Raw genomic sequence first — 24166 nt, 5'->3', positions numbered from 1 at the left:
GCTTACAGTGGTAATAGGTCATTGCCTAAAAATACCTCATTATAAACGGTTAAAACTTGTTTTGGTCTATATAATAACAACATACATTAAAGCTTTGCGAACGCCTGAATACCATCAATATTTATTTCTTCTAAATACTTACAGGGCTTCCAATGATGTGAGAAAAAGCATCAGCAAGTTTGTACTCATGAATATTGTACATTCTCCCTTCGACCGAGAGACAGGCGCGGCACCACAATTTGCCTTCATTTGACGATTTACTAAGTGTTATATCCATTATAAAATACTAATTTTACATTAAATATATATTAAGATTTATAATTAATTAAAATTTATGAGTAATATGTGGATTTTCGTAATCATAGAGAAAATAGGACATAAAATAGGACGCGAGTACACAAAGCAAAGATGAATTATGTAGCGAGCTTTGACAGCTGAGCTGTCAGATTAGGTGCGTTCGGAAACTTTTAAAAAGGAATTTCCATAAAGGTATATCCAGACGGGATAATGAAATCGACTAATTTGATCATGATCAGGAAATAAATAGAATCATAATCTCATAGACGTTTGACGTTTAAAGTAACATTTGCACCGTCTTGGCTATCAAAATCGCTGCCAACTTAGCTTGGTCTAACTCTATTCGCGGTATGCGATACAATTTAATCAGATTTGGTGAAAAAGACGTGGTCCAGTACGTACGTCTGTTACTGTTTCAGTTTCCGAACGAATTAATATGACAGTCACCTCGTACTAGCGTAAGACAAAGATAGTATGATTCTGTCTGTCTATCGAACTTAAACTATAGTGAGACATATTTCAAAATATTTAGATGAGAACGGTGGATGAGAATCCGAAACATGTGCCAAAGGCGACTAAAAATACAAGTGAGTGAAACCGTTCTCATCTAAATATTCTGTCTGTCTATGTTTGAAATAAGACAGTCCTTTGACAAACTATAGTTATACATACTATGCCTCAGTTTTTTAGGGTTCCGTACCCAAAGGGTAAAAACGGGACCCTATTACTGAGACTCCGCGGTCCGTCTGTCTGTTACCAGGCTGTATCTCATGAACCGTGATAGCTAGACAGTTGAAATTTTCACAGATGATGTATTTCTGTTGCCGCTATAGCAACAAATACTAAAAGGTATGGAACCCTCGGCGGGCGAGTCCGACTCGCACTTGACCGGTTTTTTAGGGTTCCGTACCAAAAAGGTATAAAAGGAATTGACAAATTTTCACTATGATATGATGTATCAAGGCGGTTTGTTTACAGGACGCCTACCGCGAATCGCGTAAATCGAAATTTCGTTATCTGCCTCTTATCGGTCGAATATGCAAGTGAGAGGCAGAAACCGAACTTTAGATTTTCTGATTCGCGGTAGGCCCTGTTTGTGCTAGTGACGCCCTCGACGCAGAGTTTTGTTGGTTTAGAATAAAACAAGCAATATTGTTGAAAGCAAGTATTTATTCATTCTTTATCTACTAATATGTTGGTTCTCCGTTTGGCGCGGTTCCGCTTGGGCCAGCCGCCGCCGCCGTGCACGGCGCGCACGTGCACCTGCATCGAGCCCTTGGTGGTGGAGATGCGCCCGCACACCGGACAAGGGAAGAAACCGCGTATACCACGATGTGCCTAGGGAAATCAAAATAATATCGTCACTGAAAAAACCGGACAAGTGCGAGTCGGACTCGCGCACGAAGGGTTCCGTACCATTACGCAAAAAACGGCAAAATAATCATTGTATGGGAGCCCCACTTAAATTATTTATTTTATTGTTTTTAGGGTTCCGTACCCAAAGGGTAAAGACGGTACCTTATTACTAAGACTCCGCTGTCTGTCTGTCAGTCCGTCTGTCACCAGGCTGTATCTCATGAACCGTGATAGCTAGCCGCCGCTATGCCGCTATAACAACAAATACTAAAAACAGAATAAAATTAATATTTAAGTGGGGCTCCCATACAACAAACGTGATTTTTTGTCGTTTTTTGCGTAATGGTACGGAACCCTTCGAGCGCGAGTCCGGCTCGCACTTGGCCGGTTTTTAGTATTTGTTGTTATAGCCGCAACAGAAATACATCATCTGTGAAAATTTCAACTGTCTAATCTATCACGGTTCACGAGATACAGCCAGGTGACAGACGAACAGACAGCGGAGTCTTAGTAATAGGGCCCCGTTTTTACCCTTTGGGTACGGAACCCTAAAAATCTGGTATCTCGCACTGCTACTCAAAGTTAAAACGCAGTAACTATGGAAAGAAGTAGCGCTGCGGAAATGGAGATGGATCGGACATACACGGAAATACATGGAAAGAAGTATGACGGGAACACGCAGACCAGACAAAGTGAGAAATGAAGACCTAAGACAAAAAACAAAAGTGACCGACATACTCACTAAAATAGATCAGCAGAAGTGGAGATGGACTGGCCACATATTGAGAGACAGGCGGGAAAAATGGAGCAAAATAGTAACGGATTGGTATCCAAGAGGTTGTACACGGGGCCAGAGGAAACCTCGAACAAGATGGGAGGATGAACTCAAACTCACAGCGGGCCCGAACTGGAGAAGAGTGGCCCACGACAGACCTCAATGGAAAGAGCTAGAGGAGGCCTTTGCCAAGCGGCACACTGAGCTACGGGACATACTCTAGCTCAGAATAAAAGGGCTAGATAGATAGATAGATAGAACTATGCCGACAATCTCCGAGCGCCAAAGAAGTAGCGCTGTGGAAATGGAAATGGATCGGACATACACTTCGAAGAGGAGCTGCGAACAACGCCAGTATCGCGTTTGAGTGGCGGCCTCAGGACGGAAGGCGGGCCCGCACACGCCCCGTACACACCTAGAGGCGGAGCATATATATCTTATCTTATCTTATAGTTTCGGGGGCCCTTACGGATACACTTCGACCCATAGGGATCTTTTGTGCAGTGGAGGCGGAGCATAGAGAACGAGCTGCGAGCCGTGAGACTGAGCTGGAGCGAGGCCAAGAAGGTTGCAGAAAACAGAAAGACGTGGCGGGATCTTGTGGAGGCCCTATGCACCTCCGGGGTGCCCTAGGACATACAACAACAACAACTCTGTATGCATCCCATACATAGTTACCACATTTTAGATATTTTCATTTCTAGTTTTAATCGTGTGCCGATAGATGACAGTAAATTTACTGTGACTACAAAATCTACTATGACAGTACCCCTCTATCCTATATATTCTTTTTGGAATTACGAAAAAAATGGTTTTTAGACAATCTTTAAAAAGATAAAAAATAAGTACTAAAAAAATACTCACAGTGTCAAAATGGCGTTTCAAGTTTCCTTTCATGGCGAAGGCGAGCGGACACTCGGGGCACTGGTGCGGCTTCTCCCCCGTGTGCGTTCGCATGTGGCTCTGCACACACAAACACACACACATACTATACACTTACAATTGCATAGGAAAATAAACATTAACATTTTAACACAATTTCGAGTCAAAGGCACAAATCTGATGATAAAAACATATTATACTACAACAAACTAAGGTATGGTGGGGTAAGACTATCACCGGGGTAAGACAATCACTTGTAAGAAATCCTTATACTGTTTGTCATGCCCCGAGCAACATAATGGTCGTACCACACCATCGCACCGCACCAAGGTCATTGTGTCCATCCATAAGTAAGAGCGAGAAAAAGATATCGCTTTCTCGCTCTTACTTATGGATGCGTCGCACAATGACCTTGGTGCGGTGCGACGGTGTGTTATGGCCTTTAACTATGTTAGTCTTAAGGCGGTTCCCTGCACCAGAAGGCGAAAAATTTTATATGATCATGTTTATCTAAGAGGCGTTGATATTCGTAGACGTGGACGAAATAGATCTACTTCTTAACTATATTATATTTAATAACATAGCTTCCGATATACGCGAATTATGACACTTCGCTCGATATAATTAGTTCCCAAAGTAACCTCTAACTCGGACTTTTAATCAAACTTTACTTGGTTATTTATTATGTACAACTATAAACAAAAAAAGAAGAAAAAAAACCAATCTTAACTTAAATAGTAATTTCGTAGCTTTAGAATTTCGATATTGTAAGGTAACGTTTTTAAAATAAATAAAAATCGACATAATTCGATCAAAATGGACACTTGGCGCGCATGATCTTTCCCGTTCTTTCTTGCGAAATGTGACAGTGACAGCGGCAAACCGATGGAACGGCCTTAACCAAGGAGCGGAATTCTCATAGCAGAAATGTCAAGAGGGATTGACTACTGTGTTTTATCGACGATCGATAAATATTTGTCACTTAGCACGACATCGTTTAAGTAATTAAATTAGACTTTTGGATTAGCAAAATAATGGATAAAACAGAAAATACATTTATTTTACGCTTCTTTAGTTGTTTTAAATGAACTCCACATTTAGAGCAATATAATATAGTGGAAGAATCTGTAGTAGTAGTAAATCACTTTATTGTACAAAACAAAAATTGATAACATGAAATTCATATAAATTTAGGTACAAAGGCGAGCTTATCCCTATAAGGGATTTCTTCCAGCTAACCTTCGAGTAAATGAGTGGAAAATTCGAATTAGATAGATAGACAAACTTACAGAACGTACAATAATATTTAAAAAGGAAAACTACAATATTAACGTCTACGAATAACTAAAATACATCAATAGCATTATGCAATAAAATAAATATGTACTAGCATACATAAATATTAAATAAATATATATATATATATATATATATATATATTATATTATATATATATATATATATATATATATATATATATATATATATATATATATATATATATATATAAATATAAATAAAAGAATCTGCATTGTAACTTAGACAAGAATATTTCATTATCGTTTTTCTTTTAGGATTAACCATTATAGTAACACGGCACCGGAATGACTTATGAAAACTCGAGCGACATAAATTACATATAGTTGGTCAAGCAAATATTGTCAGTAGAAAAAGGAGCGAAATTCAAATTTTCTATGGGACGATATCCCTTCGCGTCTACATTTTTTAAATTTGCCGCCTTTTTCTACTGACAAGATTTGCTAGATCAACTATATGTAACGTTGACGTGTTTTTTTTAAATAAGAGGTCAAATGTTACAGAATAATGTAATAAGGTGGTGATCGGTAATATGCGAAGATTCGATAACATCGACAAGTGGAATCGTCGATAAAACACAATGGTCAATCCCTCTTGGAGTTTGATTTCTGCTATGAAAATTCCGCTCCTTTGTTTACCTTATAAGAACTAAACTGTGGTTTAAATGTAAATGAATTTACACGTGGATACAATATGAAAAGTTGCTAAGTATAATCCCAAAACCTCCCTGGCAACGGGAATTTACTTATTTTTTAGCCACCGTGTATAGAAAACACCCATGACTTAGGAACAAAAATCCGTGCTCATAGCACGAACGCCCTTACCAGTATTTGAATGACCATTGGCATCATAGGCAGGGTCACTACCCACTCCGTGGTGGAATGTTATCGATCCCGTGGTGGAATGTTATCGATCCCAGTGCGCCCTCACGAACGGCCAAGAGGGTGAAACGCCGGAGTGGGTTTAGTGGGTAGGGCCAATTCTCCCCCCTCTCGCCAAGAGAGGGAAAAGGAGCGGCGAGTCCCACACACCGTGCGTAAGTGCATTCCCACTCCGACGACAAAAAAAAAAAAAAAACAAAAAAAAGGGTCACTACCCACTAGACCAGACAGGTCGTCAAACTCGTCGTAACAATAATATGAATGCTTACTTTAAGCAAAAATGGCATGACGAATGTCTTCGGGCAATGCGGACACGGGAACGGCTTCACGGCGAGGTGCGTCCGCTTGTGGTACACCATCATCGACGGATACTGTCACATAATAGAATAATTAGCTCCATGCATGAATTTATTTTTATTTTTGGATTCATAATTTATATCGTTGGAACACCGGAAATGATAAAAGTACTTAATGTTGAAAATTTTTGAGCGGTTGAAACGCTCATAATTTTTGGCGCGAATTCGACAGAGCGTGATGACGTCACACGTTGGGCGGCCCAACTGACGTTTGCTACTAATGACACTAATCTGTCGAACGCGTGACGTCACGTGGCGTTTCGAGCGTTTCGCTCACTAGCTTTTCGCGGGCAAATTTTTGTACTTTTTATTTATAATTTTAAGTAATTAAATGGTAATTTAAAAACGGAAATGCATTTGTAACATGATATAACGGTAACAAACATCCGAATAAAACATATTTCGTTCAAATATAAACTTCATGCATGAGGCAAATTAATAACATTTAGCGAGGTTTAGACTATCAAGAACTTGCATGTAATTTTCATTAAATTGCGGTATCAGATCAAACTTTTGAATGCAGTTTACCTCCGTATTCGGCAATGTAACGTAAATTGCATGCAAGTTCTTGCTAGTCTAAACCTCGCTTTACGATAAGGGTTCATCCATTAATTACGTCACACGAATTTCGAGGTTTTTTGACCTCCCCCCTCTCCTTGTCACACTTGGTCACATTTGGCAAACCCCTTCCCCTCTGCTGTGACGTCACATTTTTCAATGAAATCGGCAAATCGAATTAAGTATTATTAATATTTTACAAAAGAAATATTAGTAATTTTATAACCCAAAACAGATTAGGACAGAAAATTAAACGATTAAAAACGATTATCGTTCCAAAAACTTGTTATTTACCTACACAGCGAATAAAATAATTTTAAATAAGTTAATGTGACGTCACAAGGTTTGTGACCCCCCTCCCCCTTGTCACAACATGTCACATTTTCTTGACCCCCTCCCCCCCTGAACGTGTGATGTAATCAATGGATGACCCCTAATTTGAAGTAAGCCATGTCAACATTTCATTGCAAGTTTGAGAAAAATACTATACAGGTTGTCCTTAGCCATTGGACAAAGCCGAAATGTACATATATATTAGGGTATTTAGAATCAGTATACCAAGTATCATAACAACCGGTTACGAAGAAATTAACAAATTACGATTTTTTACTTTGGAGCAGCCTGTATGTGTTAATAGCTCCATAATATGAAATCTTCTTCGACCCTATTGATTATCTTTTTTATTTATGTCATTAATAACATCCTGACTTATGACAAATGTCATCACTGCCGCACATTTTCGAACAAGTTGACAAAAACAATGCCAAAGATTAATACAGCATGTTTCTTTTTGCTGACGATCATTGAAATTAATTTTTCTTTGAAATTTTTTTTTTTAAATCTTTTGTTCTAATTATTACTGTCACTAACATAGTTTTTTAATAAAACTATGAAAACGGATTATATCGCGTATATTGAATTTATAATGCATCCCGACGTTTCGAACTCTTTACAGCGTTCGTGGTCAACGGGTGACGAACGCTGTAAAGAGTTCGAAACGTCGGGATGTATTATAAATTCAATATACGCGATATAATCCGTTTTCATAGTTTTATTTCATGAGTAACTATCGCGGTAACCGAAGACAATATTATAGTTTTTTAAGTTTTATTTTAAGTACTAACATTTTATGAGTCATGAGCTCGAATTAAACGATAATTTAATTTTAATTTTTTTTAATTAAAAAAATATTATTGTTAGATCATTCCTGAGAAGGAACCAGGAAGGTCCAATGGCTAAGGTCACCCCGTATATTAGTACTCACCCGAACAGTAACCCCGCACTGTTCGCACATGGTCGGCTTGACCTGTTGCTTCCTTCTGTTATTATAATGTTTGTTGTGCTTGTTCCGGTAGTGTCCGGGCGGCTGCGCGTACCGCTGGCCGAGATGCTTGCGGCGGTTGTGCGTGTCCAGCGCCGCCTCGTTCGCGAACGCCAGGTCGCACTGTTTTATATTATCTCAAACTGTATGAAACCGTAATAACCTCACGCCCTCGCCAGACAAAGAATGAAGGACTTTGGAACAGGCTACCTGGTACCAAAGGAATTCAAAAAGCTACCAATAAGGTCCATCATCCGGCATATGGAGATGGTGGGGAAGGCTCTTGAGTAGCGGACGGATCTTTCCTAGGGGGTAACTGCACAAAAGATCCCTATGGGTCGAAGTGTATCCGTAAGGACCCCCGAAACCATAAGATAAGATAAGATAAGATGAAACCGTAATAATAATTTGCTAGTTTAACTATGTAATTTTTCGTTTAATTTAATTATTCTAAAATTAACCTGCATATATATATCTGTTAAAAATAATATCCGGCACACATATCAATGTGGTTCAGTAAGGGGGCGGATTGAAAATCAGCGCTGTGCGGTCAATTCCTAATGAAGTGGCTGGCGCAGCATAATGCTGAACCCGTGCCTTTTGTCGCGCTGCCAATTTTTAATGATATTTGTAAATATATTCCTGTAATTTCTCTTTTGTTTTGTGCCAATAAATGTTTTCTTATTCTTATTATGAATAACTAGCGACCGCAAAACAAATTATACACCCAAACCTTCCTCTTGAATTACTCTATCTATTAAAAAAACCGGCCAAGTGCGAGTCGGACTCGCGCACGAAGGGTTCCGTACCATTACGCAAAAAAATCACGTTTGTTGTATGCGTGCCCCACTTGAATATTTATTTTATTCTGTTTTTAGTATTTGTTGTTAGAGCGGCAACATAAATACATCATCTGTGAAAATTTCAACTGTCTAGCTATCACGGTTCATTAGATACAGCCTAGTGACAGACGGACAGACAGATAGACAGACATTGGAGTCTTAATTATAGGGTCCCGTTTCTCGTTTTTACCTTTTGGGTACGGAACCCTAAAAAAAGCGCATCAATCCGTTGCGTAGTTTTAAAGATCTAAGATCTAAGCATACATAGGTAGGGACCCTTTTAGTTGTGCCACAACGTAAACTAGCTAAATCTAGAAAGTCACTCGCTGTTGTTGGGGCAAAACTGTACAACTCGCTTCCTGCCGAAATAATTGATGCAAGCGATACAACATTTAAAAAAAACTCAGGGCACTCTTAACTGAACTGGCGTGCTATACCATCGACGACTTTGTCAGTAGGGCAGCCAACCCAACCACATAAAAATAGATACGTAAGTTAAGTACCTATATTTGTAAAATGTATACTAAAAATGTAAATTAATTAGTGATAATTTAATATAACTATTTATTATACTGAAAATGACGTATAAAATACTAAATTTTATTAATAAATATCTGAATCTGAATCTGGACAGACAGCGAAAAGCGACTTTGTTTTATACTATGTAGTGATGCCAGATTAAAGTCCAAACTCGAGGTTTGCCAGCGAACGATAGCGCAGTATACTAGGTGTTCGCAGAACAGATAAACTCAGAAACACGGAATTGCGCTCCAGAACTAGAGTTGTAGATGTAAGTGCCCAGACCGCTAAGCTTAACCTTTTGGATATATAGGCACCGCAGGTCTAAGGCCAAAGACGGATAAATCGTCAAAGACCACAGAGCAACATAGACCTACGTGCGTGTGCATAAAGTTCAATTTCAGTTTTGAAACTTCGGTGACGTGGCGTCCGAGTGACAGCTTTTCTGTTTGACACGGCGTCGAAAAGGTTAAGTTAAGTGAGACTGTGCGGGACATTTGGTCTAAACGAATTTGATAGCCATGAAAAAATATCAATCTCAAGTAAATCTCAATACTTAATTTAAAGTTTCAAAAAAATAGCAAATGAACACATCGCTAATTTATTAAAGTTAAAAAATAAATCATCGCAAAGCGAATGTTTACCAATTCACAGTGATTTGCCTCGGTGGGATGCATCTCCCCCACATGTTCCTTTAGCGCGTCTTCAGTGGCATAGTTCTCGCCGCACTGCTCGCAGGGCAACAGTTTCTCTCGATGCTCGCCGGCCAGCTCTGTATGTTTGTTCAGCGCCTCTTCACTGGTGAATTTGACTAAGCAGATAGCGCATGTAAACTGTTTTAATATCTGAAAAACAATCAGATTAAGCCTTTATAATTTATAAGATAGAGGGAATAGATTTCCCACGTGATTTTGAACTTTTTTCAAAGTGATAGGGTTCAATTTAGCGTAATTTAGATACACTTTTAATTACACGTAAGTACACTTTTAATTTAGATTATTTCTGACGCGGCGAATGATGATCCCTATGATAAAAAACTGTAATAGATGTCATATATTAAAGAAAAAGTGACGAAGCCCTGCAGTGAAATAATAATTTGATTTGTTCCCAAACTTGTTCATAGATGGCAGCACCTATGTCTCTCTAGCTATAACGTAATTCCGTAAGGAATTCGTTTAGGAGGTGCAAGCGCGCACTGCTTGCCCTTAGAGCTGGTCAAAGACGCCTAGTCTTACTAAGGTGCCATATAGTCGAGAAATTGTGACGGGTACCGCCGTGGCGAGGTGGCCTAGGGGTTCATGGCGTTAGCCGCGATAGCTAAAGACGCCGGTTCGAACCCGGTGGTGGTGAAGACCACTGAAGGGCTTCGTCAGTTTAAAAAACACACAAATATTTAATAAAATAATTTTATTTGTTCCCAAACTTGATCCCTATGATAGTTCATTTTTGTATAGCTGAGAGCTGGCAATGTCAAATGTTGTTGGCCTTTTTTATTAATAAAAATTTGTAATCAAGCCTATTGTATCGTACCAAGTCATGTGACTTCCTCTTGTGCTGCATGAGCCCGTAGTCGCTGACGAAGGTCTCCCCGCAGTCAAAGCAGTCCACGTTCAGCTCGGGGTGCCTCAGACGCAAGTGGGAAAAGTACGTCGTGACCTTTCTGAGAGACAAACACACTGGTCAGACCAAGGAACATGTTCATCGTTAAGACCACAGAAATAAATATACCAGAATATATAGAAGACGCAAATGCATCTACTTCGCGTGTCCGAACCCCGACCAAGCGTCGAGGTTGACCGTCGCTCTTTACAGTCCACGCGCGTCAGTTGTTGCAGCCGGACGTCTGTAAAAACTTAAAAAATGGTTCGTTGCATGATAACTGCAACAGCCCAAAAATTGCGAGCACCCAAAGGCAAAAACATATTTCCTATCACAGATAAGTAATTTTAAAATTATATTATGCGTAAATTTTTAATTGAAAAAGTCGGCACGCTTGGTTTCAATACAAATCGTGGTATTTGCGTCATCTAGCGTATATATTAAATCTGTGGTAAAGACGAAAGCGGTGGACCCGCGCGAAATCGCCTTTTAAGTAGAATAGAATAAAATTTATTGAGAACTCCCGTCGTTGTGAATAATAATGAGTAAAAATCGTGAAAGTTTAAATCAGTGTTTTATTGAGAACGCTTTAACAACAAAATTTTTACAAAAACGTCACTAAAACGGTTTAAAACGTCACTGAAAAGGTTTCTAGTTTCCACTCAGCTTGGTATCAAAGTACCTTTTGAATACTTTGATGCTTCGGTGTCAACATGGTTGCATTTTTATCACCTGTCACTATGCCTGTCACTTTCGCACTTACATACAGGCATGGTGACAGGCGATAAAAATGCTACCGTGCTAAGCCCGCAGGTCTTCCGTGGAAGCCCTTCCAAGAAACGCGACACGCGAGTCCTCATTTTCCTCTATATATATGGAAAATGTTTTGACACAATTTGATGTAGAGCATTTAAAATTTTGTATGAAAACTGTTTTTCGCTCCAAATTTTTACGATAATCAAAAAATCGAAAGAAAGTCAAACTTGAGGGCATAGTTATGGTTAATATACATCAAATTATGTAAAAATCTTTTCCATAATGTCAACATCCAGAGAGGAAAATGGGGACTACGTTTGTATGGAGAAGCGGCCGTCCCCTTTCCTCTTAAGCGCGCGGTTGTTTTTAGGGTTCCGTAGCCAAATGACAAAAAACGGAACCCTTATAGATTCGTCATGTCTGTCTGTCTGTCCGTCCGTATGTCACAGCCACTTTTCTCTGAAACTATAAGAACTATACTGTTGAAACTTGGTAAGTAGATGTATTGTGAACCGCATTATTTTATTTATGCGATTAATGCAGCGTTTAAGGGTCCCCGGCAAGCTCGGATCTCCATACAAGGGTAGTACCGCTCTCATTTTAAAACGACTAGCTAGATCGCTCTGAAACTTTGTACTTACAATAGGATAAGGTATATCTATGTCTGTAATTAGCTTTTGTAGCTTCAGATACCATAGTTAAAAAGATACAGCCAATTTAATTCATACAAAACTTGTTTTTGCTCTATTTCATTTGTTTTATAAACTGGAGCTATATAAACTAATTACAGACCTAGATATACCTCATGTCATTGTATGTGCAATATTTCATTACAATCCAACACGTAGTTTTAAAATGAGAACGAAACTCCGTTTGTATGGGAAGGTGAAATTCGGCCGAGCTTGCCGGGGACTCTTAAGTGTAAGATTATTTGTGACGTTTTCAACCAAAAGGTACCACATTGTTGATGCGTCGCACAATGACCTTGGTGCGGTGCGACGGTGTGTTACGGCCTTTATACTCACCAACTGCTTACTATGACGTAATTACTGTGCAGAGATTGGTTTTCATATAATATTCTTTGTAATAAAGTCGGATAACATTACTTCGCTTATAGTGATATACGTGTCTTTGTCAAATACGAAACCAAAAATAATACTAGGCATATGTGACGTTTTCAACCAAAAGTGACCACATTGTCGGTTGTCGATAAGGTTGATTTGTAATTGAAGCTATATGGAAATAACGCCTTACTGACAAGCGACAATTTTGATTGAAAACGGCACATTTATTCTGTGCTAAACGTAAAGGGAACTCACATGAAGTTCTTCCCGCAGTGCGGGCACTCGTAGGTCGTGCCCGTGTGCGTGCCGTGATGTTTAGCCGCTTGTGGCCTGTGTCACATATTTAATGAACATTACACAAACATTTGTCACTAAAAACTTTATCATTTAGCCAAAAAAAAAAACTAATTTCAAACGCAAATGTTTTAAGCATAAGGCAGAGTATAAATACTTAAACTTAGTAGAACAAGGTCATGAAGTGGAGACTTCCTTGCATTGATATTTTTACGGGACTTCGCGGATTCAAACAATTCCGGGACTTTCCAGATTAAAATAATAATAATAATTCCTTGGTTCCTGTTCCATTGGTTTAATTTGCATCAAACTTGGAAAGTGCAGCAAATTTCGCAGGCGTATGTGTTGAATCGTAAACCCATACGCCCGCGAAACATGTTGCGCTTGGCGTAAATATAAAATTAACTAACCTGGTTCTGGAGACGAAGTCGCACACGTTGCAAATGAACTTCAGTCGGTGCCGGGCCTGGTGCTGACTGAGCTTGTTGGGCGCCCTAAATCTCATAGCGCAGATGTCACATGAGTGCGCACCTTGGTTCTAAAATCAAATATTTGAATTTATTGAATGGTGTCTTTTAAAACAAAGCTTATAAAGGCTGTCATAATGTATTATACAAGCGAACTTCTCGTAAGCTTCAAGAATATATATGGCGTAAAACACATATTGTTACCTATTCTAATTCCCATTTTACGGGACGCGACGTTTTCTAAAAAAAGGACGAAATTTGTTTGTATCTTTATTTATACGTTTAACCTGTAAGAGCGTCCTTATGGCAAGCGACAATGTGCCTTTTGTTTGAAAGACTCATTTGTGACACCAGAGCTAAATGGAGAGATTGGAATCAGATCGTACTCACCGGGCTGTGCCAGACTCGGTGGTTGTTGTAGGCGGACTCCACGCCAAACCCTTTCCCACAATGCTCGCACCTAAACGGCGACTCCAAATAGTTCGGGGACTTCTTGCGTGTTGCGATCTCTTCCAGTTGCTCTTCCTACACATAAATGAATATTAAATAGTTATTCTAAAATTAACCTGCATATCAGAATATGATAATAATGATTTAATCTTAATTTAATTTTATATTTTGTATTTTTATTAATTATTGGAAATTTGAAATGTGTTGATTATTTTTATATTGTATTATTTTACTTTAATTTAATTAATGATTATTTGAATGAATTGATTATATTATGTAAATCCAATTATGACGTGTAATATGAAATATTATTATAAATAAATGAGTATGAGTATGAGTATACATATATATATATCTGTTAAAAATAATATCCCGCACACATATCAATGTGGTTCAGTAAGGGGACGGACTGAAAATCAGCACTGTGCGGTCAATTCCTAATGAAGTGGCTGGCGCAGCATAATGCTGAGCCCGTTACTTTTGTCGCGCCAATTTTTAATGTTATTTGTAAATATATTCCTGTAATTTCTCTTTTGTTGTGTGGCAATAAATGTTTTCTTATTCTTTATTCTTATTCTCAAATAGAGTTACGCACAATTTTTATTATGATAGCATCACCCACACTCAACTGTCCAATGGTGGACCTTATGCAATGAGGGCTATCGTTTTTTTGCTCACCAGTTGGCGCCTCTGTTGATGGTGGTCCAAAAGACTAAAGAACAGCTGTCAGTCATTGAAGTGGCAAGTGACATTTGACATTTCGAACTATGGAAAAGACCACCATCTACACTAGCGCCCCTAGCGGCGAATTCATACGCGTTAGCCCTCATTCAATTCAATTCAATTATTTAGTCATAAAATTGTACATTTTACATGCCTTTTGTAACAACTAGAGTTTTGAATGATTCACGGTTAGTTTTACTAGACTTATATTGACCGGGATATAGACCGTGATTACCTTTTGTATTATTTGTGAGCTCCCGATATTCACCCGTGAACATGATGCATGTAACTGCTTCGAAATATCGGGAGCTCACAAATAATACAAAAGGTAATCACGGTCTATATCCCGGTCAATATAAGTCATTTGTAACAAGGTCTACTGTTGGTCAGTTAAGTGTGTTGCTGTATGTACCCCGGTTTAACATTTGGTTCGACAATTAAAAAGTGCTGGGACAAGTGAAACTTTATACGAGTCGATGTGAATAAAATTATGACATAAGATAGCATCGTTATGTTTTTTTTTTATATTAACATAGTATTTTTTTATTTTTTAAAACTATAAAGCCATTTATTCCGAACAATATAAATTACAGATGATTATTTTATAATTACAAATATTATAAATTATAAATGATAGTATTAAGGGGTCCCTTTGTTTGACATAATTATTGAAAGTAATAATGTAATGATTGTCATATTAGTCATAATTCTGAAACCGTAAACTTTTCAGAATTTTCCTCAGGTTATCCGATAGATAGGTTAGGTTAGGTTTGTTTTATGGCAATCCTGAAATATGTGGACAAACAATACATTATGACTTAAAACTATATGGGAAACAATAGAGACCCTAGTATTAATTTTAAATATACTTCAACTTGAGCTGACATTGACTCAAGTCAGAATGACTTGAGTCAATGTCAGCTCAAGGGATCAGTTTTTTGCAAAAACTTCGAAATAACAATATATTTCAAATTATTTTATACTCCAAATGTAGGACTCAGTTGTGTTTTCAGGTAACGACTTCGTATTATTAGATTGCCCAATTAGAAATGAAATAATTGACAAAGAACGAAAAAATACCGGTTTCGTTCCCATACAAAAAATACCGGTATCCGATCTCTGGCTGCAGCAGCTTGTTTAACCCTTAAATGGATATTGTTGTCAAATGTATACAAAGCATTGGACAGCTCACAGATTCAAGAGAAAAAAAGCTCAAGTTTCTGAACGTTTATAACCAATATAGCTTAATTTTAAGATCAATATTTGCATGCTGCCATTGGTTAAACATGTGATACTGCTTATCATGATTATGTGAACTTAAAACTACCATGTTTAAGCAAATAAATAATTATCTTATCTTATCAATAAAAACATTTTTTCCAACCAAAAATAAAAAAAATCATGCATTTAAGGGTTATTAAGCGTAATGCCACATTGCGGAAATTTTAACAGTTTCTTACCTTACTCAAAGTGACAATTTTAAGTTCATATGTACTCTCAATTGCGGCAAAATTCAATTTAGTTAGCTGTTGCGTATCTTTATTTTTTATAAATTTCTTCGGATGTTCGCTACGTTTTACGTTTTGGACCATTTTTCTATTAATGTTTACGTTTATATTTTCGTGACCGACTTCTTTATGAATAAGATCATCATTAACATCCGTTTTTTCACCAACTTTGAATTCAATTATATCATTCTTCACTTCAATCGTCATCATTTTCATTGTTTCTGTATTTTGTTTTTCGATTTTCATTAGATTTTGATCAATATTCATACTTTCATTATAGACACGTCCGATTTTTAAGACTACATTCTTTACTGGAGTTTGACTTGTTTTTGGTACTTCTTTTTCTAATTTTATTAGACTTCTATCAATAGTCATGCTTTGACTGTAGATACGTTCAATTTTTGGGAACATATTATTATTCACTGGTGTTTCAGTCTGCCTTTTGGGGCTTTTGGTGTTTCTTTCAGGTTTCAAGACATTTTCTTTAGTCTTTTTTTTCTTAATTTTTCTTTTGGTGATTATACCATCATTTAAAACGATTTCATCCTCAAAATCATCATCACTGATTTCAATTAAATCTTCTCCAATTTCCGATTTTATTTCAAGATCAGCTTCATTGATGTCATCCATCGACACAGTGTGTTCACTGTTTAGATCTTCCGGTGGGAGTAATTCTACTATTTCGACTTCAGTTTGAGTTAATTTGAGCGACCGGTGAGGGAGTTGGTATTTGCGAATGTAATCTGTATCCAGCTGGAAAACCAATAAAAAAATTGTATGACTACAATGATGACACATTCTCGGATACATCGTATTTTCTATAAAATAAAATAAAAGTTGTGCCACATATTGAAAGCTAAGTTTGTGTACATTGTCATAAATTAAAGAGGCTCCTGATACGCAGTGGCAGTTCGTCTATCGCCATAAGATTCTCAGCCGTGTCGTGCCCTAGCATCCGTCATGGCCCTATACACGCGATGCATAAATTCAGTAAGCCACTCTCAAGATTTGGCTTTGTCATTAGAGAAGCTTGTGGTGTGTGTGGTGTATGTGGGCACATGACGATTGACTTTGTTATATAATAATTGAAATAGTTACCGCCCCCTTGAGCAGCGCAGGTGTGAGTCGCTTCTGCGTGCGGAGACACATGTCTCTGAAGGACGAGCATTTGAGGAGCAGCACGTAGCAGTGCGCGCACAGATACTGCGGCAGACTGTCTCTGGCAACCTATGATCATACATATTAATTAAAAACTTTTACCATAAAAAAAAAAGATATAGCATAAATCGCCTAAATAGAGATAGATGGCATTTAGTAGATGGCCCTTGTTTCTAAGCAATAATATTTAGACTTAAAAAAAAAAAAAACATTTTTTTATTTTGTAGAACTTCTTAAATTGTTTTTATTTTTTTTAAATTGATGATTCATCATGATTTAAAGCCTTATTAAATCATAGGATAGGTTGTTTGTCTTATAAACTATAATAAATAACATAAAGCATTTCATATTCATACAAAAAAAAACAAATGTGAAATTTAAGGGTCTGCAAAACAAAATTCAACTAAACAACAGGCCAGGAGATCCTTAAAGAAATGAAAATTCTTCAAGTATTACATTTTATTGTATGACTAGCGACCCGCCCTGGCTTTCGCACGGGTAAACCTTAAAAATTATACACCTAAACCTTAAGATAATATGTGAAAACCGCATGAAAATCTGTTCAGTAGATTTTGAGTTTATCGTAAACATACAAACAGACAGACGGGGGGCTTTATTTTAAGATGTATAGATATAGCCGATATAGCCAAACAAGTAGACAAATCATCTGATAAAAAGCACTTAAGTCGCCAATGAACCTGCAAAAGGGGTTGTAAAATGTATTTATAACATTGCGGCCTTTAAGATGAGAGGGCGCGCTTTTCTTAAATGTTTAAAGGTCATATCCGTATGGAAATACCACGGGCGACAGTTAATTCCACAATTTAGCTGTGCGAGGCATAAAGTTTCTGAAGAAACGCACATCAAACGCACAAGGGCCGCCAGCCATCTAAGTGTTTTCTTCTTCCTTGGTCCCTCATTGCTGAGGATCGCGACCATGTATGCTCCGTCTCCACATTGTGCGGTCAGAAGCCATATGGGTCACGCACTGCATGTTGCCGCCAACCACCCTCTTCACAGCATCAGACCATCTCGTGGGTGCTTTTCCTCGTGCATGTGTGAGATACGTATTATTAACAACGATCACACTTACATTTTCACGAAAAAGTTCACTTTTGCTAAGGTAATCCGTATATCGATATAAATTATAATAATTTAGCACAGCCAATAACACAACTACCCTTCATGTATATTTCGTGACCATAACTGTCAGAACATAAGTAACGTAAACTATTAATAATAATTAGCCACGATTAAATGTGTATTAGTTTGTGTTAATTATTCTATAATAAATTAAAATTAAATGTAGCAAATACATTTGTTAAATTCAATTATTACGCTAACCGGATGTGCGGTAGTCTTAGATGACAATTTTATTATTCCGTCTTAAGCTAATAATAAATTAATCTATTTATTATGAGCCTTCCTAAATTACTAATCGGTTTATTTTCATATAAATTGTATTTGCTACATTTGATTATTACGATAACCGGATGTGCCGGAAACATCGTACTTTGTTTCTCCTACCAAGAAGTGGTGGAAGGGGTAAAGCCTGATGTAATATAAGCGGGTGTCTGACAATTGTGAGGCACTTCTCGGTTGGAGAGCTAACGACGAGGAACCAAGTTAAGTGTCAATTTTATATTTCTATTATTTGTGATTTTTATGACTTGTTATATCTTTCTGTGTGATTTGCTTTTATTATAGTCTGATGGTATGTACGTTACAATCTTCAATGTGAACTATGATGACCTAATAAGCGTGATTTAAAATGAGTTTTTAGTAATTACTACGTAACGTATATTCCAACTGATTACAGTGTAATATATGATATACCAGCCCTTGCTAGTTTTAGTACTGCTTTAAATTATGTCAAGTATGTACGTTAGGGTAGCCAGTACTAATAATAAGCCACCAATATATTGCGCAGCGTACTTACTTGACTAATTTAACAATACAATATTAAGATTTTTGGTAATGGAGCCGATTATGTAAATCGATTATATGTTTAGTAAGTCTACGATATACTTTTACTTATATCCGCTATCACAAATATATTACTTCATAATTAAATAATATTCACACTTTTCATGTTTTCATATTCAAACCTTGTAGATAACTAGGTATCCCTTTAATACATATACATTGAGCAGTAACTAACTGGTCTTAATTAAATACTGCATTACCTTCTTATTGCCTATTTCATTAATTTTAATTAATTAAATAAAGTATATTACTATATCTTTAATCAATAAATCTGACACATGCTTGCCATTGATTTGATCTAAGATAATCTGCCTTTCTAGGTCATGCATAAGCAAGTGTAGTTCTAACATGAATCAAGTATAACTGGATCTGCCATGAGCGGTGGGGAAAATGACCGAACATAGTCTCATGTATCTTTCAGTAGGGTCACATCATCAGAGAAGGGCTAGAAAAGTGGACAAGAGACCTTATAGAGTGGTACCCAAGGGGGCACAAAAGGAACACAGGAAAGCCTACTCGTAGATGGTCGGATGACTTTAAAAGGATAGGCGGAGTGGACTGGACCAGGAAAGCAAGAGACCGATACCTGAAAGGACTTGGAAGAGGCCTATGTCGGAGGACAAGCTGAAGTTGTCGATGGGAACTAGAAAATAGTAATATATATATAATTATAGAGAAAAATAAGGTATATTATTAAGTAGATTGTTACAAAACTTCAGAAATAAAGGCTATTTTTATTATATTTTATTTTATTTATTTATTTTATTATCTTTCAGTAGGACTAGCAGAATACGCGTTATTATTGTTTGTCTTTGTCACGGTCTCACTTTTTTTTCCGACCGTAAATTTAGTATTAAGAAAAAATTTAATTAAAATATCTTTATTTAACATTGAACACTGGCAACCTTTCTTTGTCCATACCATCTCACCGAACAGGTTTCATGTCCTATTCTTTCTCTATTCAGGCAGCTCGCCTTTGGAATAGTCTCCCTGTTAAAATTAGACAGTGTCCAAATAGATTTGCATTTAAAAAATCCTTACGTGAGTACTTTGCTGGCAGAACGATGAATTCTTAGTGTTTCTGTTTTGCAAGTTTCATCTGATAAATCAAAAGTATGTGTTTTTAAAAGATCACGAAAAGATGTTAATGTTGATATAGTTGTTAATGGCAAGTCTCTCGAGGTTGTTCATTAAGTTAAGTATTTAGGATTATGGCTGGATTCGCCCTTGAGATGGGGGCTCCATATAAAAGAGCTGTGTGAAAGAAATTACAAACATATTAATATTTTAAAGGTTCTAGCGGGCAGGTCTTGGGGAGTTCACCCTAAACATCTCAGGCGCCTCTATATATCTCTCTTAAGAAGTCGCCTGGATTATGGTAGTTTTATTTATGGAAGCTGTGCTATTTATCATTTAAAGAAATTAGACATTTTGCAAAATAGAGCTTTGCGTGTGTGCGGAGGCTTCATACGCAGCACTCCTGTTATAGCTATGGAAAGTGAAGTCTCCATCCCTCCTCTGGTTGTGCGCCGTTATTGGTTGGGTTGTAGATTTTTACTAAGAATTAGATCAAGATCAAACAGCCCCATTATTTCCGCGTTACAGAGCATTTTGACTAAACGTTACCTATTTTCTGTTATAAATTTTCCTTTGTTAGCAAACATTTATGATGAATGGAAAGATTTACCTGTGCATCACTGTGACAAATTGGATATGTACTCTTTGAACACGTGGGTGTCCTCGGTTGACACCAGGTCATGTATAATGGATAGCATTGATTATATTGATGTCCCTAAGCGGCATCAACAGAATGAGGCGTTGAGAAATTCTACACTGAGAGTGCTTACTGAGCAGTATGTCCAATTTCATAAAATATACACTGATGGTTCGAGGTGTGTACAAGGTGTTGGAGCAGCTCTGTTTGATCCTCAGTGCAATGTTTCACTCATGTGGAAGCTTCATGATGACGCGTGCGTTATGCGAGCTGAACTTGTAGCTATTAAAGAAGCCTTGTGTTATGCAAATAATCTAGCTAATAGTGCTCCAGTTGTAATACTATCTGACTCAAAGAGTGCACTTCAACACCTTAATCGTTGTGTTTATGGACAAAGAGGCATGCCTGTTGCATATGAAGCTCTACAGTTGATTCATGAGTTTAAGTGTAAAGATAGAGTTGTAAAATACAGTGGATTCCTTCCCACGTAGGGTTAGTAGGAAACGAGGCAGTAGATAAGCTTGCTAAAACCGCTGTAATGGATGGCTCTGTACTCGATTCTATACCATATTCAAGTGAAGTAATTCCCAGAATTAAAAAAAAATGTTTACAGAAATGGGAATACCATTTTGGAGAACAAGCTTTATTAAGGGGTGTTGGAATCTGGTACAGAACAATTCAAGATAGACCCTTGTGGATACCCTGGTTTGATTCTGCCAACCTCTCTAGAAAAGTGTTAGTCTCAGCTTTCCGAGTCCGGTCCGGACACATCCCTACAAACAAATTTCTGTGCATGATGGGTGTTAAATCGTCACCACTGTGTGCAAACTGTCAGAAGACTGATGACTTGTCTCACGTGTTGTTGGAATGCGTCCGGAATTCGGACTTGAGAAAAAGAATTTTTGGTAGTCTGGGCTCCATGCACAATGGACAGATCAATTGTTGGTTGGCAGAACCTATATCGGACAAAGCAATCAGTGTTTACCACTTTATTGACCTCTCCCTTGAGTAGGGAACTATGATAGCACCCATGAGGCTGACATGTTCACCTAGAGTGTCCAAAGCCTCCATAAAAACCAGATAAAAAAAAAAAAAAAGTTTCATCTGATATCTTATGTATTTGTATGTATGTATTTATGTCTATGCCTATGCATTATTTAAGTATACTTGTATATATGTATATGTAATCACTATGTTGCACCGCCTACAAATTCTCTGCTTTGCCTGAAGGTTAACTGGTAGACAATGCCTCATAGCATTAAGTCCGCCTTTTGTACGATTATATTTTCTTTTGTGCAATAAAGATTAAATAAATAAATAAACAGTATGGTTCTATCAGTTCTATGACTTCTATAGTTTAAGGTGGGTAATAAATAACCCGACCAAATTACGTAGGTAGTTTTTGGTATGTTATCAGGAATGTTAAAACGTGTTTTTAATTTTGTCGCATTGCGTATGTTCTGTCCCTGACCTCACGGGCGCACGCGTATAGCACATCTATAGAAAATATACTAGATCTATGAGTTCTAATGTATAATGTTTTAGAAATCAAAGTATAATTGTTAGCTAATACTTACAGGAGCCCCAGAGATGCGAGTAAAGGCATCGGCGAGTTTATATTCATGAATATGGTACAGTCTACACTCCGTCATTAAACATACACGGCAGCACAACACCTCGTGTTGCAGTAGCGAGTTTCTTTGACTTCTATTCATGGTCGAATTCTCGTTCCACAACCTGATTAATATGGTTAATTTGCTTTTTATTTTTAGGTATGTTGAAAAAATTACACTTTCTCAGCTGTGACCAAAGACAATGTAACCACTAGAGTTAACTGTCAAATTGATGCGCATGACGCCATGACTTTCTTATACGTTCGGAAACTGGGCTATAACCGTGAAAACCGATGCAAGTTGCGGGCATCTTTCTCTGTCACTCTAATTACGCCTTGGTTGGAGTAAAAGAGAAAGATACCACAATTGCAAACTCCGGTGCTTGCGGTAGGCCGTCTGACTTTAGTATAACAGACGGGCGTACCGGACCGCGTCGTTGGTTCGAAGGTTGCTCCACACTCATGCGCGAATCACAGCGCGAAGCCGCGAACGCGAGTGTGGAGCCTTGTTCGCTAATCAGCGGCGTTCGCGGCTTCGCGCCGCGATTCGCGCATGAGTGTGGAGGGCCCTCGAGGTTGATCCGAGGATCGACCGACGACGATCGACGATCCGAAATTGCGGGGATCTTTCTCTTTTACTCCAATGAAGGCGCAATTAGAAAGACAGAGACAGATGCCCACAATTTGTGAACTTCCATTTTCGCGGTTATAGCCCAGGTATCTTCTTAAGATCTCTCCACACTCGTGCGCGAAGCCGCGTAGTCTGGAGGAAACTTTATGGCGTTAATCACAAACGCGTTACTGGCCTGATTAGCTATTGAATCGTTTGTCTTTATCTGTCATTTTGACTTATGTATTTGTAAGGAAGGGATAAAACATAATTTAACTAAATCAGGCCTGTAAAGTTTTTTACAGTACATATTAATTTACCGCCCTAGTGCGGTAACTAGCACTATACGTGCGTATGTCGAAAATTTAAAGGGCCAGGCCATACCAAACAGTGACAATTGCGTTTCGTTCGCTACGTAGCGTAAGCGATTGGCATCAATGGCATGTAGTCAGTCTATGAGGCGGTCCTAATTATTTCATCACCAAAGTGGTTAAGGAATATGTATAATGAAGCCCTGAGAACTATTAGCCGCCGCTCCGTTGGTTAGTTAAGTGACAGCAGCCGCTGTAAAAAACACGTTTCCCTATTTGATACACATTTCTCATTATGGAACTTTGATAAGTTAATTGAAACAGCCGTTATTATTTATTTTTTGATTTATTAAATGTAAAGTTTTTATGACGTGTGGGTAGTGCGTGGCTTGCGGAGCGTGTACAGAGGCGCCTCGACCAGCACGATGAGCGCCACCGTCGCCAGAACCATGGAGCGTGGCAACAAGCCAAGTGTTTATGACTTGTGGGTTGTGCGGGGCTTGAGGAGCGGCGCTAGAAGCGTGTGCAGCGGCGCCTCGACCAGCACGATGAGCGCTGCCGACAGCGCCACCGCGGCCATTGCGTCGCCGGAGAACTTCCACAGCTAAATACAATAAATTGAAATTAGACAAAGGCCCCATTCGCACTGCATACAACAGTTTTCTTACGCGAGTTATTTCGTAGTTGACATCTAGCGTCAAGTAGTGGATTTATCAGTACCGCTACTTGACACAATATCACAAGTGTCGCGACTGACGACTGACTTGCTAAAACTTACAACTAATATTATACGCAGAAGTAGTTGAAAAT

At 38.0% G+C, this 24166-nt stretch overlaps 2 protein-coding genes across 2 annotated transcripts in view; both read right to left on the bottom strand.

Moving 5' to 3' along the window:
- Nucleotides 1-24166, bottom strand: part of LOC134753164 (putative zinc finger protein 66) — an 82239-nt gene that overhangs the window by 17469 nt on the left and 40604 nt on the right. The window lies entirely within an intron of this gene.
- Nucleotides 1466-22634, bottom strand: LOC134753153 (zinc finger protein 595-like). The gene is made up of 12 exons (XM_063688942.1): nucleotides 22401-22634; nucleotides 17064-17192; nucleotides 15918-16718; nucleotides 13675-13809; nucleotides 13228-13355; nucleotides 12779-12853; nucleotides 10635-10764; nucleotides 9749-9949; nucleotides 7687-7866; nucleotides 5778-5879; nucleotides 3293-3391; nucleotides 1466-1635 (listed from the first exon to the last, which is right to left on the bottom strand). The coding sequence occupies exons 1-12, from the start codon at nucleotides 22536-22538 to the stop codon at nucleotides 1471-1473; spliced, it is 2283 nt and encodes a 760-aa protein (XP_063545012.1). The 5' UTR covers nucleotides 22539-22634; the 3' UTR covers nucleotides 1466-1470.

The sequence above is a fragment of the Cydia strobilella genome, chromosome 26 (assembly GCF_947568885.1).
Source record: "Cydia strobilella chromosome 26, ilCydStro3.1, whole genome shotgun sequence".
NCBI lineage: Eukaryota > Metazoa > Arthropoda > Insecta > Lepidoptera > Tortricidae > Cydia > Cydia strobilella.
This window is presented reverse-complemented; position numbering and strand designations above follow the sequence as displayed.

What these genes read in the sequence shown, in the direction of transcription:
- LOC134753153 (XM_063688942.1), bottom strand. Translation starts at nt 22,538, where the DNA reads ATGAATAGAAGTCAAAGAAACTCGCTACTGCAACACGAGGTGTTGTGC. An exon ending in CTCGCATCTCTGGGGCTCCT is followed by an intron (nt 17,193 to 22,400) that starts GTAAGTATTAGC and finishes GTATGATCATAG; the next exon opens with GTTGCCAGAGACAGTCTGCC. An exon ending in TGAAACGCCATTTTGACACT is followed by an intron (nt 1,636 to 3,292) that starts GTGAGTATTTTT and finishes TGATTTCCCTAG; the next exon opens with GCACATCGTGGTATACGCGG.